This window comes from Macaca thibetana, chromosome 20 (genome assembly GCF_024542745.1).
Source record: "Macaca thibetana thibetana isolate TM-01 chromosome 20, ASM2454274v1, whole genome shotgun sequence".
Lineage (NCBI taxonomy): Eukaryota > Metazoa > Chordata > Mammalia > Primates > Cercopithecidae > Macaca > Macaca thibetana.
Genome location: NC_065597.1, coordinates 20371631 through 20391163, shown reverse-complemented (window position 1 = coordinate 20391163; position 19533 = coordinate 20371631). Strand labels below are relative to the sequence as shown.

General features: G+C 38.7%; 1 protein-coding gene across 2 annotated transcripts in view; it reads left to right on the top strand.

Moving 5' to 3' along the window:
• Positions 1-19533, top strand: part of ADAMTS18 (ADAM metallopeptidase with thrombospondin type 1 motif 18) — a 150390-nt gene that overhangs the window by 74615 nt on the left and 56242 nt on the right. For both annotated transcript variants that reach the window (XM_050773234.1, XM_050773235.1), the window contains 4 exons: positions 487-592; positions 4231-4368; positions 6439-6592; positions 19130-19225. In XM_050773234.1, the coding sequence (XP_050629191.1) occupies positions 487-592; positions 4231-4368; positions 6439-6592; positions 19130-19225 (494 nt within the window). The remainder of the gene's footprint in view (positions 1-486; positions 593-4230; positions 4369-6438; positions 6593-19129; positions 19226-19533) is intronic.

The window sequence follows — 19533 nt, the reverse complement described above, 5'->3', positions numbered from 1 at the left end:
ATTACTTAGGCATTTTCATGTTTTCTGCTCTAGAAAAAGACCAGGATGCGTGTTTTTTCTTGGAAAATATACCCTGAGCTGTGACGTGAATGCCACTGTTCAGTGAGCATTTTGCATTGGTTTTGCTATCATTCTATCCGTTGCTCTGACCCAAATGATAAACTCAGACAAGGCATATAAATATTCTGTGACTTACTGTACTAAAAGTAAAATGGGAATTACAGTACTCATACTGACCTTACAGGGCTGTTATGAGGATCAATTGATAACAATATGTAACAAAAGCAAGAAAATAGGAAATGCTGCATTTATATATTATCATTACACAGGACAAAGAACTGTAGATCATTAGTAATTTTTTTTTTTTGCAAAAACATTGAATGCATTGATTAAACTAAAACTATGTAGAACATTTCGAGGATGTAAATTATCACGTATCTGTGTGTGCAACCTTTGGATTCACATTTGAAACTGATCTTTCAATAGGGTTTGCCCCCATCAGTGGAATGTGCTCTAAGTACCGAAGTTGTACCATCAATGAGGACACAGGACTTGGCCTTGCCTTCACCATCGCTCATGAGTCGGGGCACAAGTAAGTGGCTCTTTGACCCAATACTTTATATGAAAACTAGTTGGATGATTCATTGGCGTTTTAACCGTTGTTGTTGACTTAGGCAGAACAAAGAGGATCAATCTTGTGTAAAGCTTAGAATAGTTTCTGGCCATACAAAGGGCTCACTAAAGGCTAGTTATTGTTGATTTCATTCTTTTTAAACAACAGCATTTAATGGCCACACAGTACTCCTTCGTGTGCACGGATTGCAAGTTATTTAACTGAGTCTCTAGGCTGTTAGGCATTTGTTTATTTTTGTTCATGTTTTGCAGCAATGGAGACACTTCTAGCTGATTCTTTACGCACAGGAAGTAATCATGGAGAAAAATTAATTCCCAGAGTAAAATGGCACACAACTTTTTAAAAAAACTTTTGCTGCATGTACTGAATATTCTTTTAGTTAGTAACATTGCATGTACTTAATATTCTTTTAATTGGTGTTAGTAAATCTTCCTTTTATGATGGAGACAACGCTATAGAGAATTTTCAAACATTTGAGCAACAGCAGCTGCATTGGAGCAAGTATACTACTTTACAAAATAATGATTTCAATGTGTAGTACTCTTCAGGTATACCCGTTTAGGGATGTTTGTGTGTGCATGTGTGTATATTTTATTCAACATACAGGAAATAACTCATATATTTTTAAAGCATCTAGTTAATTTTTGACTTAAAAAGCAAATATTCAGTAACCATAGTTGATATTTTTATATGTTGGTGCTGGTATCTTTTCTGTTCTTTCTTTCTTTTTTTTTTTTTTTGAGACAGAGTCTCGATCTGTCGTCTCGGCTCGAGTGCAGTGGTGTGATCTCGGCTCGCTGCAACCTCCACCTCCCAGGTTCAAGTGATTCTCCTGCCTGTGCCTCCTGAGTAGCTGGGATTACCAGTGCCCACCACCAGGCCTGGCTAATTTTTATAGTTTTAGTAGAGATGAGGTTTCACCGTGTTGGCCAGGCTGCCTTCAGGTGATCTGCCTGCCTCGGTCTCCCAAAGTGCTGAGATTACAGGTGTGAACCACCAGGCCCGGCCAGTGCCGGTATCTTCTATGAGCTACACTTATTATCTCTAGGAAACTTAAATGTTGACAATTGTTGTTATTGTTATCCAACAAATTTCCAATGTTACTATACACACACACACACACACACTTAGACACCCACACACACTTAAATATGAATAAGCCAATTTTTAAAATTGTAAATGGAGAAGCAAAAATGCTCAGTAAGAATGATGTTTCTCATGCAAAGCAGGAAATAAAATATATATACATATCAAATGTATGTCTAAGTTTGTTTTACCAGCATGAACCAGCATGAAGTCCACTTTTCAAAATACTGGTCATTGAAAAATTTAATTTTCTTTGCGTATGTGTTAAAATTATCCAAAATCAAAATCCAACATTTTAGATAAGGAAAATTAGAAAATATTCTTCAGGTAGGATGCGGGAGAGAAGTCAGAGGTTGGAGAAAGGACAGATGTAAAATAAAATACATACTTAAGTTCTAAATAATATGGCCTTATGAAGTTTTGAAATAGACAATTCCTAAGATATTTATATGGCATTTGGCACGTGCTAAAGAAAATACATTATCATCTTCTAAAATGCTATTAAAGTAAATTTAAGAATGTTAAGTTCAGAATTAAATTCCAACTTGGTTTTCTTATGCACATAAAATTCCACTGAAGTTCTAAGTAAGTTCTTTTCCTCTGGCGTAATAGCTTCAATCTCTCCTACGCCATCTCTGTTTCTGGGATTCTTGCTCTTTCTTCTTGTGCTTTATTTATAGATTTCTTTCTGTTTTTCACTTCGGGTGCTTTATTTATAGGTTCCTTTCTGTTTCTGACTTTCACAAATATATTTAGAAAGGGTGTCTCCCAAACAAATCCCCTTAAGATCTTGGTTAGGTGAGAAGAAGAATTAAATTGGGAAAAGCTAACGATAAGAAAATGCTTTCAGTGAGTATATGTTGAGGTTATTAAATACCTATTTTTGAGTGGTCACCTCTGAATACCTACGGAAGTCACTGATAGGATCATAGCATACGGCTGCCCTGCTACTACTTTCCTGGCAAACTGGAAGGAATGCTGGAAAAATGGCCATGTTATAGACATGGGTCACAAAAAGTCATATCTTTTATTGTAACATATTTATTTGGTATAGACGACTTTCAAAGGCTAACTCTATAAATGAAATTATATCAGAATAACATTTTTATTTACATAGGAATCATATCTGCCTTATAAATATATGGTCTAAGAAACGAGTTTTATTCTTTTAAATAATGAGATTAAGAACAATTTAAATTAATGATGAAATTCATATTTATATCCCTCCATCCTCTGCATTCCTAAAAAAAAAAAAAAGAACCGGAAAAGACTTTTCTCTGCACCGAATTTTTTTTTTTTTTTTTTTTTTTTTTTTTTTTTTTTTTTTTGTTGTTGTTGTTGTTGAGACAGTCTCGCTCTGCCGCCCAGGCTGGAGTGCAGTGGCCGGATCTCAGCTCACTGCAAGCTCCGCCTCCCGGGTTCACGCCATTCTCCTGCCTCAGCCTCCCGAGTAGCTGGGACTATAGGCGCCCGCCACCTCGCCCGGCTAGTTTTTTGTATTTTTAAAGTAGAGACGGGGTTTCACCATGTCAGCCAGGATGGTCTCGATCTCCTGACCTCGTGATCCGCCCGTCTCGGCCTCCCAAAGTGCTGGGATTACAGGCTTGAGCCACCGCACCCGGCCCCACCGAATTTTTTTAGAGCAGATCGAAGACTCTTGTTTCTCCATCTTCTACCACTTTAATATAGCCTGAAGTAAGCTCTGTCTTTATAGTATGTATCCTATGTGGGTATGCACATTGATGTAACATTTATTCTACCTGTCAGGAGATTGGAGAATTCTTTAGGTATAATATGCATGATTCCTATTGAGTAGACCACCTAAAATTTTTATTCTATAATTACTAGACCCTTCTGTGATGAAATGGAAAAATTAAAGTTTTCTCATATAATACATCTGAAAGATAACAGTAACGGTCAAGGTTTAATAGCCTTCAATAAAGGGGTTCAAGCATTTTAAAAAATGTTTATTATAAGAGAGTTTAATTATAATCAGAGTTTGTGATTTCAGCTAATGAATTGATCATAGTTGGAGAGAAGTTTTTATACCACCCTAGGCTTATGTATGAACAGTTCATAAACAGCTTAGAATCAGCATCTCTCTACACCTCCTTCCTACTCACTCTGAACTTCTTTACCATAGTTCTATGTTTGGTGACAAGAAAAGAATTTTACTGTTTGAAATAACGTAATTTGGCTGGTCCATCACTTTGGCTTAGCTTATACCTAAATTTAACTTGCCCAACATTTTCCAGCCCATACAACATGTAGCAGCTAGACCATTCTTTGCTTCTGTGGTCAGGAAATAGTATAACAAAGCCCTCAGCGCTTCTTAAATTTTCTGCGTGAGTTTTATAACAGTCTACAGTAATTTGTCTTTCTCTGTTCCAGTTTTAATAACTCTCTCAGTTGGTTTTGTTGATGATCACGGCATCTTTTTTCTTCCTCAGATTATCCTTCAGGAAAATGGGTTCACAAAGCAGGATTTTGTTTTCTTCATTCTGTTTCAGCTTTGGCATGATTCACGATGGAGAAGGCAATCCCTGCAGAAAGGCTGAAGGCAATATCATGTCTCCGACACTGACCGGAAACAATGGCGTGTTTTCATGGTCTTCCTGCAGCCGACAGTATCTCAAGAAATTCCTCAGGTATGACAGGTTAAATCCAGGGGTGCTCCTGGGTTTGGAGTGGTGACAGAATTGTGCTCCATAGACGTGAAAACAAATCCTCAGTGGAATTACCTTTTGATCTCTCAATAAACAGAAAGACAAATGATGATGATGATGATGATATTATTGTTGTTAAAAAAAATAGATTGAAGCCTAATATTGTGCTAAATGTTCTCCACATATTTCCTCTTTCAATCCTCACAGCAATACTGTTATCCTCAATCTAGAGTTGAGAAATCAAGTCTTAGAGAGGTTAATTGTGTGGCTTAAGGTACTATCGCTGGTAAGTTGCAGACAGAAGACTCACACTTAGATCTGTTGTGACTCTAGGATGTGTACTCAACCGTCTCTTCCCTGTGACTTCCAGAGGCTGCTAGGTATATTGTCTTTTTACTGTGACTAATTATTTCAATCTTATCAATCAATGTGCCATAGAGTATTTTTAAAATGCTCACATGGCATGAGTGTGTGTTTGTGTTTTAATGAATAGAGCATTTTCTTGTTTGACTATTGTGTCTGAAATGGCCAGGAGCCAGCTTTATGTCCAAGTGATAGCCAAGGAGGATGGTAGCTATATAAAATGCTTCTAATAACACAGAACCCTTAAGTTGCATTAGTAAAAGTAGGAGTTAGGAAATTTGCACTATTCATATTAAATAATGAACCCAAAGTTGAAATACACACACACACACACACACACACACACACACACACACACACACACAGACATATACACATACCTACCTTTTTAATCTATGTTGACCCACTAGGGTACTTAGATACTATTCCCATATCTGTTTGACCAGATGTTAGTGAAATTTCTTTGGGAATTGACATTCTTGATACTTTATTTTTAACCCATACCACTGTATATTATTTGCAAATGTTTAAAGAATTACTAAGATATATACACAAAGCATATTAAACTTAAAGATACGTAACTAAATATGCCCAAAGGGTAGTAAAAAAAATCAACAGACTTTTTGCTAGTGAGCTTTGCCATGAAGATTTTCCTATTAGTTTTAAATTCATGATTTGGTGGTTAAAATTATTTTTTCCAACTCATGTAAGAATGCAGTTAATAAGTATTGAAATTAAGATCTACTTGACATAGATTGAATTTCCATTAGTATGTAGTTAAATGCTTTTGTAGTTAAATGTTATAATAATGATAACAGCAGCAGCTAACTTTGCTTACTATGCTTTATGAAACATGTTATATTTTCTTGTTTGAACTGTGTAACAACCTTTATGAGAGTCATTGTCACTCCTGAGCTGTATAAGAGCTACATAACTCGGTCTTGGTTGCATGGTTGATTAGGACCCCCATCTATCTCGCTACAAAATTACACTTAACCACCATGCTAATCAACCTCTCAATGGTACCATATTTTAATTATTTAAGTAAGTGGACATAAGGTGCTAAGAATATCCATGCCATCAGGACTGATTTTTGCTCTCAACAGGTTCCATCAAATATACCTAAAGGAAATTTTTCTGCCTCATGCCCCAGTTCATTATTCCTCTTGATTCTTTAGGAATGTTATTTATTTTTGTCTGTAAGGCTTATTGTGAGTTAAAGTACATCTTTGACCTCTGCTCCATTATCCGTTAAAACAAAAATACTTGATTTAAAACTCCATGAAGACAGGTACTGTGTCTGTCTGGTTTATTTTGTACCATTAGTGCTTTGTCTAAGGTTTGCCACAGCAGGGACTCAGTACAAATTGTCAGATATTGTTGAATGAGATTGTTAATAGGAGTTTTCAAATATATTAACCTTCCCCATCTCCCGTCGAATCCCAAGCCAAATCACTTGGATGGCTAGAATTTTCAGCATCCTGTAAAACCCTGCCTGGCTGTGTACATTCCATCCTCTTAGACAGGACTCACTCTTTGGCATAAACATGGATTTGAACTTTAAACATATACCTGTTTCTCAAAGCATGTTATATTTTTCTTTGCATGAATGCATTCAGAAGTGTGTTGTCATCAATGGAAAGATCACAGATCAACAGAGTAATTAATAAGCATGTATTGTCATTACAGCACACCTCAGGCCGGGTGTCTAGTGGATGAGCCCAAGCAAGCAGGACAGTATAAATATCCAGACAAACTACCAGGACAGATTTATGATGCTGACACACAGTGTAAATGGCAATTTGGAGCAAAAGCCAAGTTATGCAGCCTTGGTTTTGTGAAGGTATGTTTGCTTGTGATTTCAAACTTACATTAAGACTCTGCAATGTGTCTGTGTCCCTAACAGAAGTGTAAACATTTGGTTTGCCAAGGCCAAGGGTTAGGGTCTGGGTTATCTCTACCATGTCAGTTGTTTGGCATGATAATTAAGTGGCAATTTTACTGTCAATGAATTATCCAGGCCTATCCACATAGACCATGCCTGCTTTAAATACCGCTTGGTAGAAAATTATTTCTCTTTAAATGAAGACTTTATCCCTACTAGGAAACCTGGGAACAAGAGTTTGTACCTACTGCTGATCACTGCTTCTTTTCTCTGTATGATCCTATTCCTTCTTAATTTAATACATTTCAAATCATCACCATCCCAAAATACATTATATGCCCTTTATAATATAGGAAAACTATTATTAGCAGCTAGCTTTTTTAATTGTATATAAATTCAAGGTATATCTTGAGTAACATTAGTAAGATTATTGTGTCAAGTCTTCAAAGAATTATAAATTATAAAAAAGATAATTGGGAAAGTACAAAAGTCCAGGTTATAGAAATGAGAGACACCTTGTTCCGCTTGGTCAAGAATGACATTTTACTGACAGTAGTATTACAGTCTCAACTTTACTAAAAAATAGAATCATTTTTAAGTTGGTTTATTCCCAATATCCAAAGAGAAATATGGAAGTTCTAAGTAACTGAAAAATGCATGGAAATTATGGAGGTTTATAGCTCCTCTTTCCCCCTCTATTCCTGTTCCTCTTCTTCCTCCTCTTTCTCTCCCTATTCCTCCTTCTCTACCACCACCATCACCACCACCACTACCACCACCAACACCACCATCACCATCACCATCACCACCATCACCATCACCATCACCATCACCATCACCATCTACTATCATCTCCAGTAGTTGCTAAGTGAGCCTGTGCCCCACTTAAGGCATTCTACTTAAAGATTTATTTTACGTTACCTCAATCTTCACAAAAACCCTTCAAGTAAGAATTATATTGGGCCGGGCGCGGTGGCTCATGTCTGTAATCCGAGCACTTTGGGAGGCCGAGACGGGTGGATCACGAGGTCAGGAGATCGAGACCATCCTGGCTAACACGGTGAAACCCCGTCTGCACTAAAAACACAAAAAATTAGCCAGGCGTGGTGGTGGGTGCCTGTAATCCCAGCTACACGGGAGGCTGAGGCAGGAGAATGGCATGAACCCAGGAGGCAGAGCTTGTAGTGAGCCGAGATCGCGCCACTGCACTCCAGCCTGGGTGACAGAGCGAGTCTCCGTCTCAAAAAAAAAAAAAAAAAAGAATTATTACCACTTTTGACCTGGAGCACAGAAAGTACATTTAACTTGCCCAAAGCCACAAACTTTTAAATGGTAGAATTTAACAAAACAAGTCACACATGTTGACCTGAAATTTCCTCCTCTTCATCGGTGACTGGTACCAGTCACTATTACCCGTGTTTCCTAAACTTCAGTCATTAATATTCAGTCATTAATAACTACCTTCTTTAGTTGTGTTATCTCTATATTATTATTCACTTATTGCTTTTCTAGAAACCAATTCACATTCAAAATATAACTTCAGTCCTAAGAAATAATATGCATCAAATCATAGGTTTGATATGGGATTACATATTGTTTCTAATACAGTTTCAGTGCATAACTATTAAAATATTTTCCAGATGTCATTCACATTTTTTTGGTGTATCCTTCATGACACATGGACCTTACTTTCACGACTGGTGGTGAACCATATGTAAAAACTAACAAGTTGCCTGGGTGTAGTGGCTTATATCTGTAATCCCAAGATTTGGGGAGGCCAAGGTGAGAGGATCACTTGAGGCCAGGAGTTTGAGAATAACCTAGGAAACAAAGTGAGACCCCTTCTTTACAAAAAATTTAAAAGTTAGCTGGGCTAGGGGCATGTACCTGTAGTTCCAACTACTACGGAGGCTGAGGCAGAGAGATCACTTCAGCCGAGGACTTCGAGGCTGAAGTGAAGGATGATAGCACTACTGTACTCCAGCCTGGGGAATAGACTGAGACCCTATCTCTAAGAAAAAAAATCAACAGACTGTTCTATTTGCCTGTTAAGTTGATGGTTTTGGCAGAAGTAATTAGCCATTTACTTTGTTGAAAAAGTTTGTATCCTAATTTGCCTCTTGTTCACTTTATTCTAAAGGATTCATTATCTTATTAATTACAAATTTATTACATGCTATGCAGCAAAAGCACAGTTGGTAATAAGTATGATTTTCTTTAGAAATACAAAGGAGGTTCCTAAAATTACTATTGTTCCTTCAGAAGTATGTATTTGTGGGGTACCTGGTCTGTGTCAGGCAGTGTGTGGGGCTTAAACAACCTTTTTAAATAATAGATTGTTTTCTGGGACCTCACTATATTTTTAAAAGACAGCTTCTCATTCTGATGGTCTTTCATGGGAAACAGAGCAAATAGAAATGAAAATTTCCAAGTAAAAGATTGAGTCAAACAAGGAAAGGGAAGGTGAGAAAGACTTGCTTAAGAGAAGAATGATTGAAGATGGTGGTGAGGTTAATGGAGAAGGTAGGGTTGTTTGATAGATTCTGAATGTAGACTGTTTTCCCCACACCTTAGCTTTTGGTATTGTTGTTAAACCTACTTGTAACTTGAACCCATGGCCACACCTATGAGGATCATAAATATTGCCAGGCTCTAGCCAAGAGGAATTTCCAAAACAACAAAATTTCTTATTCATCCTGTCTAGTAGAAACAGTTTAGACCCTCTCTGGCAACACAGGAAAGAGGTGAAGTTTGTCTTCAGGGCTTTTATTGTCCCATTATTACTTTCTAATCTTTTCTCCTCACTTTACTTTTTTTTTTCCCTCCATGCCTCCTAGAAAGGCAGGGTTGCATAGTGATTAGAAGAAGAAGAACAACAAAAAGGAACTAATTCTCAAAGTGTCCTCAAACCGGCTGGTGCAGTATATTGGCAAGACCTGAAACTTGTGAGAAATGTCTCATCCCAGGCCTAAGGAATGAGAAATTTTGGAGCTAGGACCCAGAAACCCATATTCTAACAAAAGCTCTAGATGACCCTGATGCTCAATCAAGGTTGAGGATCACTGAGTTAGACAATCTTCAATTTTTTATTTATTTATTTTTTTTGAGATAGAGTCTCCCTCTGTCACCCAGGCTGGAGTGCAGTGGAGCGGTCTCGGCTTACTGCAAGCTCCACCACCCAGGTTCACACCATTCTCCTGCCTCAGCCTCCAGAGTAGCTGGAACTACAGGCGCCCACCACTACGCCTGGCTAATTTTTTTTTTTTTTTTTGATTTTTTAGTAGAGACAGGGTTTCACTGTGTTAGCCAGGATGGTCTCGATCTCCTGACCTCATGATCTACCCACCTCAGCCTTCCAAAGTGCTGGGATTAGAGGCATGAGCCACTGCACTCGGCCGACAGTCTTCAATTTTGAACATTCACACATACACATTTGCCCACACAAATCTCTGGATTTGGGAGTCACATAGACCTAGGTTTAAATTTTGTTCTGAGATTTCTTACAAGCTTGGGGAAATGACTCAACCTTCCTTAGCCTTAGAGTTCACCTTTGAAAGGTGAAGATTATAATAGTTCCTCCATGGCTCATTTGTGAGGATACATCTTTTGATACAGTTGCATCACCCGGTAAACAATATGGTTTCTTCTGACTCTCTTCCTTATGTATTCAGCGTCATAGCCACCATCACATTTGTCTCTTCTTCCCCAGTAGCTGCCCTGGTAAAGGCTCTGGGGCTGGCTCTTTGGATCACTCATCACCATCTTCCCCTGCTCTCCCAGCCATGAATTTTCTGTGTCTTCAGCATGCCAGACTTGATCTCTGTTCTCATCCAAAGAGTTCAAGAAAATGAGTTGCTAATCTTTCTAATGGTTCTGTGTTATCTGGAAAGACTCAAAGCAGGATTCCCTTTGTAACAAGTGGAGAGAGCACCCATTTGATTATTCTGCACTTTAGAAATGCTTACCGACTCCATGAGTGAACTGATGCTGTTTGTCAGAGGGTCCCAAGTGCTGTCACAGACTGACAGCTTCTGTGCTGTTATTTTACTAAGCTAGAAGTGAGCAGCTGATCAAATGAATCCTCTTTAGCTGACCCTGTACCTCAGTAGCCAGCAGTCACTATCACATAGCAGGAACTCAGTTTTAATGTTTATTTATAGACCCACTGAGAGTTTGAAGCTGAGTAGAAACTATGGGGAAGATATTTAAATTCTTGTGAATGTTCTCAGGCCCATCATTCTAGAGAGCATTGTATTGGAAGGATAGCAGGATCCATGTATATTTCTTCTGTCAATCAAGAAAAATGACGAGACAAGTCTCAAGCGTTTTAGGGGATTTATCTGCCAAAGTTAAGGACACACCCGGGGGACTGGTCTATGCCTTTCTCTGAAGATGATTTTGAGGACTGCAAATTTAAAGGGGAAAGGGCGGGAAATTGAGAAGTACACAATTTTCACATAAGAGCAGGGCAGGGAACAATAGTTATTCATAGTTATTCATGCCTTTGGCTCAGAGAACCTGCATTTTTTTTTTTTTTTACATAAAATGACATAAAACAAATGGGGCAGAGGAGAAATGCAGTGAAACTGCATTTTACATAAGATAAATATAGACACAATGGGGCAGGGGATCAATCAGATATACATTTGTGTCTGGTGGGCTGGGGTGACTGCACCTGTAAAGATAAGCTATCAATTTTGATTGCCATGGTGAAACTTTAATAGCTCTCTAGGAATTTCCTTGTGGGCAAAATATGGCAGAGGCATGTAGTTTTTCATCTTGAAGCCATCTTATTTAGGAACCAAAAGGGGGAGACAGGTTTGTGTGACCCAGTTCCCAGCTTGACTTTTCTCTTTGGCTTAATGAGTTTGGGGTCCCAAAATTTAACTTTCAACTTCTTTTCACACTTCTTTCAAGAAATGTAATGAATGGAGAATAACTAGAAACTTCCTAGTATGGAATCGTACTATTTGATACTATTATACTATTACTTTGTAATATACCAAGTTTACTGCGTCACGTTTTAACTTCTATTAACTTTCCCCAATGCACTTACACTCCAGTGATGTTGATGTTCTTCTATGTTTTCCAAATATTTCCTTTTTCATGTCTACAAGTCTTTGCATGTGTTTCTTATTCTAGTATGCTGTGTGGCCACCCACTGATGCTTAATCTTTTTTTTTTTTTTATTGTTGTTAAAGATTCAGTTCAAGTGTTATCTCCTTATTTCCTCAGGGAGATTTAAACATTTCTTTCTCTGGGCTCCACTTCCAGCTTATGTGTCACTTTTATAAACTTGTGATACAGTTTAACTATGTATACACATCTGTTGCCTTCGTTGATAGAGAGTATCTGCCATGCCTAACATGTGCCGGATGTCATATCAGATACTCAGTATTATTTATTGGGCTTACAGTGGTAACCAAAGCTCACATGTTTTAGCACTCCCATTTCTATAAAGTAGAAGATGTCCCCTCTCCCTCTTCTCTCATCTCTCCTCAAGAAAGCAGGAGTGACTTATCTGATCGACCAGTTTAAGACTATTTCCGAGCAGGCATGCCACGGTACCATCTCAGCATCTTCTCTCTTGTGCTGCCTGTCTGCAGGATACACACTTCTCTTCTGCCACCCTGGAGGTTGCCTGCCTCGGATGGGAGAGTTGTGTCTGCCTCCTCTACCTGCAAGTGTGAAGGGATCGTCAGTCTAATGCAGTGGAGATAGTGTTAGAAGACTTATTTGGCCACAAATCTCAGCCACATTCCCCAATTCAGGATTATCAGTAATAAGGTTATTATCTATATTTCCATTTCTTAGACTCCAATGTCTTATTTATCTAGTGGTGGAAGAGACAGGAACATTACTTATTGTCCCCCCTGAATCCAACAGAAAGGAAATTGAAGTTAAATAATCTGATCAAGATTAGGCAGAAAGTGTTAGTACACAGGAAAACAAAAGGCCCAGATTTTAGAGTCAAAATTGTAGTGATATCTATATGTGAATGAACTCGTAGAAAATTGAGGGTAAAATACTCTTTCCATCCTATAATAATAACTACTATTTATTCAGTGCTTATTATGTATCAAATAGTACTTTAAGCACATGATACATATTAATAGTTCCGTATCTTTGGGGCATGTGCTATTATTCACATTTTCTAGATAAGGAATCTAAAGTACATAAAAATAAATGTTTTACTAAGCTTTATATGAGCAAATGGTAGCACTAAAATTGGATCTGGGTAGCACATTCTCTTAACCATTATACTATACTGCCTCTCATATTATCTACCTAGAAAAAACATAAAATGGTACCAGTGCCAACCCCCTTACCCAAAAAGGAGGGGAGGAGCAAAATACTAAATGAATATATTATAGAAGAAGACATACACATAGTCAAACACATGAAATGGTGCTCAATATCAATCACTCTCAGGAATATATAAAATAAATTACAATGAGGCAGCACTGTACACTGACTGGCATGGGGAATATTAAAAAGACTGACACCACCAAATGATACCAGAGACCAGGAGCAACTGGAACTCTGCATATTGCTGATGAGTGCATAAAGCGGCATAATCACTTTGGAAATGGTTTGGCAGAGCTGTTTCAATGTAGAAAGTTAAACATACCTTTACCCTCTGACCCAGCAAATGTACTCCAGGGTATTTGCCTGAAATAAATAAAGGCCTGTGTTCATAAAAGGGCTTGTCCAAGAATATTCTTAGCTACTATTTGATTCATAAGAAGCCAAAGACTGGGTACAACTTACATGTCCTGCAAAAGGTGAATGTACAAGCAGATTAGATTTTGCTGTATTCATGTAATGGAACTTCTTTTATTAATAAAAAGGAATGAACTATTGATATACACAAAAACATGGATGACTGAAAAACATGCTGAACAAAAGAGTACATTCTGTATGGTTCCATTTATATGAAATCTAAGAGAATAGGCAGCACTCACCTATTGGTGACTGAAATCGGAATAGTGGTTGCCCCTAAGAGGGGAATTGACTGCAAAAGGGGACAAGGGAACTTTTTGGAGTGATGGAAATATTCTGCCTTGAATGTGGTGGTATTTATAGTGGTGTATGTATCTGCCAAAATTCATAGAACAGTATACTTAAAATGAATGCATATTATTGTATAAATCATACCTCTATAAAGTTGTTTTTTTTTTTTTTTTTTTTTTTTTTTTTTTGAGGTGGAGTCTTCACTCTGTCGCCCAGGCTGGAGTGCAGTGGCACCATCTCGGCTCACTGCAAGCTCCGCCTCCCGGGTTCGCGCCATTCTCCTGCCTCAGCCTCCCGAGTAGCTGGGACTACAGGCGCCCGCCACCGCGCCCGGCTAATTTTTTGTATTTTAGTAGAGACGGGGTTTCACCGTGTTAGCCAGGATGGTCTCGATCTACTGACCTCGTGATCCGCCCGCCTCGGCCTCCCAAAGTGCAGGGATTACAGGCGTGAGCCACTGCGCCCGGCCTAAAGTTGATTTTTTTAATGGCATTGGGGCAGTTCTTGGTGACTCCTACTTGTTAATTGTTAACTTTACTTTAAAATTATTGCTTAGCTTAAAAGCTAGGGTAATAAAGTCAGACATACATGGGCTTAAATCCAGGACAACTAGAGACTTAACTGCTAAAGGAAGTTGGAAGAATTTATTTAATTTCTCTGAGTCTCAGTTTTCTCAGGAGCACATTGAAGAGACAGTCATACTTTCCTCACATGGCCACAATGATGATACAATGAAATAATTTATGGAAAACTCATCATCCAGTTTTTTTCACATATACTGTTTGCCAGGTTCTTTCATGTTGTTATTATTTTTTTAATTCTTGAAAACCCTTAAAAATTCCAGAGTCTTTATTACAAATGAAGACTATTTTAAATCATAAAGTCTGTCATTTTTATTCATGTATTGATTTACTAAAATATATTTACTGAAGCCTCCTTTGTACCAGGCACTGTTTTAGGTGCTTGGGATATATCTGAGGGAAAACACAGTTCTGTACTCTTGTGGCTAGTTGGGGAGAAAACAAAGCACAATAAACTTTATAAATAAGTAAATGATGTTGTAAATGAAGCCACATAGTGCTAAATAAGTTTGGAATAAGATAAGGAAAATTGGGAGACTGACTGGGTGGTGGCTGATTAAATTTTTTAATAGCAAGGTCACAGGACATGAAATTTAGGCAAAGACTTGAAGGAGGTAAGAGAGAGAAAGATGCAGATAGTTGAAGAAATGGAACAGCCAGTGTAAAGACCCACTGTAGGAGCAAGATTTGAGTGTTTGCAGAGCATCAGGGAGCCAGTGTGGCTAAACCAGAGTGAGCAAGGCATAAACTGGTAGCATACAATGTCAGGGAGATAAAGGGGGCATATGACTTCATGGATGACAAGGAAGACTTTGGATTTTTCTCATGGTGAATTGACAAGACATAACAGGGTTTTGAGCAGAAAAGTGCCATGAGCTGACCGACACTCAGTTGATTTGGAAGGCTCTCCCTAGCTGAGTGCTGTCCAGCAGAACTCTGTATAATGGTGCAAATGTTCTCTGTTATCCAATATGGTAGGCACTAACTACACATGAACGTGAAATGTGACCAGTATGCCTGAGGAAGTGAATTCTTAATTTGTTTTTAAGTAATGTAAATTCAGGTTTAACAAGCCACATGTAGAAAGTGACTATCATATTGGACAATACAGCTCTAGTCACTGTGTTAAAAATAAACTGGGTAAGGGTGTGGGTAAAGTAGACCTTCAAGGCTTGTGAGGAGGGCCTGGCAGTGAGCTGTGTGTCTGGTGGCTTGGAACAGGGTGGTAGAAATGGAAGTGGCCATAATTGTTCAGATTCTGGAAATATTTTGAAGGCAATGCCAATATGTATAACCTAGTGGGAGATTTCTTGATAGAATGTGAGAGAAACAGAAGAGTCAAAGATGACTCGGATTTTTGACCAGAACTACTGGGAATATAGAGGTGTCATAGAGTGAGATGGGGACAGTGAAACATGAGACAGGTTTGGAGGAGCCGATGAAGAGCTTTTATTGTGGATGTGTTCAGTTTGTAATGCTTCATGAAATTTGGTTTCCAAAAGTCATTAACATTTTTAGCATGTCGAGTTTTACTTGAAGGGGTATCCAGCCTATGAAATACCACTGGAGGACATAGCAAGTGACAGGACAGAATAGTGGATAGCATTGGGACTCTTTAAAATGTTGCCTAGTTCAAAAAAATCATATGCAGGCAACATGAGACCTTGGGGTCTCTGTGGTTATTTCTTTTTTCCCTTAAATTAAGACTTAAGTCCAGGGAATTATAGATAAGGGGAAGTTATTTGAATATGCTGGTAAAAAGAGGGGGGAGGTAGAAACAAAAAAAGTGCAAACTCTGAGTTGCGTTTATTTTGAAAGGGAGCCTTCTCAAGGGGCTTTCATGGTCGTCAGAGCATGTAGTTGGCTATAATTACCCTTGAGTTCTGCGCTCCACCACAGAAGAAATAACACGTTCATGCAGCCTGTCTTATTTCACTCTGGAATCCCTGTGTTTTTTTGTTTTGCTTTGTTTTCCTGGTTCTTTCCAGCAGCCCCTTCTCTTGGGCCTGTGGCTTGGCATTGGCTACGACAGCTAGCCCTCCTTTTCTTTGGTCTGCCCTAGGGCCATTTTGGTGGCTGCCACATAGGCACTGGGTATGGGTTATGGCTTTTTCCTGGCTGTAAGAAGAAAAACAGTTTAGTTCTGAAAGGCTTTCTAAGTGTAGGTTTAATCATTTCAGTGCTATCTCTCATGCTCCCATTTCACATAAGCGGCTCTCTTACCCACATTGATTGATTTCCCTCAAACCCAGGGTGACTCAATACAGTAACAGGTAGCGATGATGACCCTCATTCAGTTTGCTGGGAGGCTGCCATATGCTTTCTGCTAATGTCAGTGGCAGGTTCACGGGAAGATGTATATATTCTAGCTTAGGAGCTGTATTAAGAGTTGGGAATGGTACACGTGCCCATATCTGGGGCAGCTGGTGGCGTTGGTGTTTCTAAGTAGTGTCCTAAATATTCTTCCATTCTCCTTTTGTGGGAAGAATTTTATGGTCTACAAGACCAAAATTACTGTATATATATATCTCTCTGGTTTCCCTATGTTTTCTTTTCTCAGTCCCATGGAAAGCTTTTCTTTTTTTGAGTGTTTCTGAAATATTTCTAAGCATATTCTTGCCATATTTTCTAACTGTAAAATCTACATGAAATGGAGTGTTTGGGGAATTAGGTACCTGGTTCGTTGAATTTTCAGGATTACAACAAGTAACGACAAACTTTTTTTTTCCTCCTCTCTGGTTGTTTATATTTTCCACAAAATGTACGTGTTCACATTTCTATCTTAGGAAATAGAATGTGGCCACCAAAATGGAGTCACTTTGACCTTTCCCGATGTTTCATGACATTCCATTAGTGCCGTAATTCTGAATATCAACTTTAACTGTTAGAGCTGAAAGTAATCTGGTTCCATTTCTTTATAGGCTGGAAAACTGAGGCCTGGAGAATTTGACAGCCTTCCAATACCCATCAATGGCAAATCCAGGCCCAGGGTAGTGGTTAAGTTACTAGACTCAGAAATCAGGCCAGCTTGAGGCCTGTCTTTGTTCCTGGCCAGCTCTGTGACTTTAAAGCTTCAACAGCATCAGAAGCTTGCTCCGTTTTTTCAGCTAAATGGGTTTAGATGAAGAATTAGTTCAGTTTCCACCACTAAAATGGTAATAAAAGTATTAGTTCCCTATCTAAATAAATTTCTACAAACTTAGTGTGACTTAAGGCAACACACATTTATTATCTTATAGTTCTGAAAGTAGACATTTGAAAGGGCTAAAATCAGGCCAGGCATGGTGGTGGCTCATGCCAGCAATCCCACCACTCTGGGAGGCCGAGGCGGGCAGATCATCTGAGGTCAGGAGTTCCAGACCAGCCTGGCCAATGTGGTGAAACGCTGTCTCTACTAAAAATACAAAAACTGGACGGATGTGGTGGCGCATGCTTGTAATCCCAGTTCCTCGGGAGGCTGAGACAGGAGAATTGCTTGAACCCAGGAAGTGGAGGTTGCAGTGATCCGAGATTGCACCATTGCACTCCAGCCTGGGTGACAGAGGGAGACCCTGTCTCAAAAAAGAAAAAGAAAGAAACAGAGAGAGTGAGAGAAAGGAGAGGAAAGAAGGAAAGAAAGAAAGGAAAGAAAAGAAAGGAAAGAAAGAAAGAACCAAAATCAGTGTGTCCGCAGGGTTTTGAAGGCCTTAGGGGAGAAGTCATTTTCTTGCTTTTTTCACCTTCTGGAAGCTGCCTGCATTCCTTGGCTCATGGCCCCTCCTTCATCTTCAAAGCCAACAACATTCTCCTAGGTCTTTCTCAAGCTGTAATTTCTCTGGTTCTCTTCTAAGCTCCTCTTTCCCATATAAGGACCCTTGTGACTATGTTAGGCCCATGTGGAAAATTTAGGACAGTGTCTGCATCTCCATTTCAATTGATGATGACCTCAATTGCATCTGTAACTTTAATTCTCCTTTGCTACACAACTTCACATATTCACAGGATCCCAAGATTAGGATGCGAATGTCTTTGGGGGCCATTATTCTGTGTACCACAGTCTAGCATGAGAATGAAATTATTTCATAGGTCTGGTTTGAGAATTTAATTGTCTATATATTTGAAAATTGCGATAGAGATGAAGAAGGTGGGCAGGCCTGGTGGCTCATGTCTGTAATCCCAGCACCATGGGAGACTGAGGTGGGTGGATCACTTTAGGTTAGGAGTTTGAGATCAGCCTGGGCAATAAAGCAAGAATGTGTCTGTACAATTAATCAATCACTAAAATATAAACAGCACTCATAGAAAATGCTTCAGTTAAGCATACACAGGACTTTGAAAAAGCAACTGTAAAGCAGTTTTTGAAAAGATGAAAAAGGTAGTAATGATGATATATTTTATAGAACTGCATGCGCCAGGCAAAACCATCACTTTACATGTAGTTCCTCATTTATCCTTGAGAATAAGTCTATAGAGTCAAGTGCTTATTTGATTACTATTGTACAGGTGAGAAAACTGCAACTGAGAGGGATTCCATAACATGTCCATAGGGCATGAAACCAGGCATTTCAGGATGAGGATTTAAATCAGACTTGCTTTATTATAATCTTGATGTATTCTACACGATGGTTATTATTATCACTATCATGAGAAACCAGATCTATCACTTCCAAGCCAAGTGTTCTCTAACTGTTGCTACCTACCTGCTGTTACTGAACGCACATGAGTATCTGGATACTGTAGAAACTCCTCACTTACATAGTTGCTAAAACATTAACTTTGGTGTTACCAACTTCACTGGCCTCTACTTTCTGAATAATTTCTCTGATTTCTGCTGCCCCAAAACATAATATTGTATACAACATCTTTGAATATTTTTGTTTTTATTGTATATCACCCTTACCAGCCCCTTTTTTTCTTTCAGGACATTTGCAAATCGCTTTGGTGCCATCGAGTAGGCCACAGGTGTGAGACCAAGTTTATGCCTGCAGCAGAAGGGACCGTTTGTGGCTTGAGTATGGTAAACTGCATACTTGTTAGTTTTTAGCTCCAGAAATTTGATAAGGCATAGAATTCAAACTGTTTGTGTTGTGACCTTAGGATGGAATGCTTCGGCATTTTATGTCTCTGACTCCTCTTTATATTAACCAACATTATGTAGGAGCAATTATAAAGCTTAATGCTAACATAACCCAGATAGCTCAATTGTTTCAGAAGATTTTTTTTTCTTTTTTCTTTGTCTTACTGTTTTAGATGGTGTCTTGGCTCAAAATATCTCTATTTCAGTGAGCTAACAGGTTTCATTACATACCATTTTCCTTTTAAACT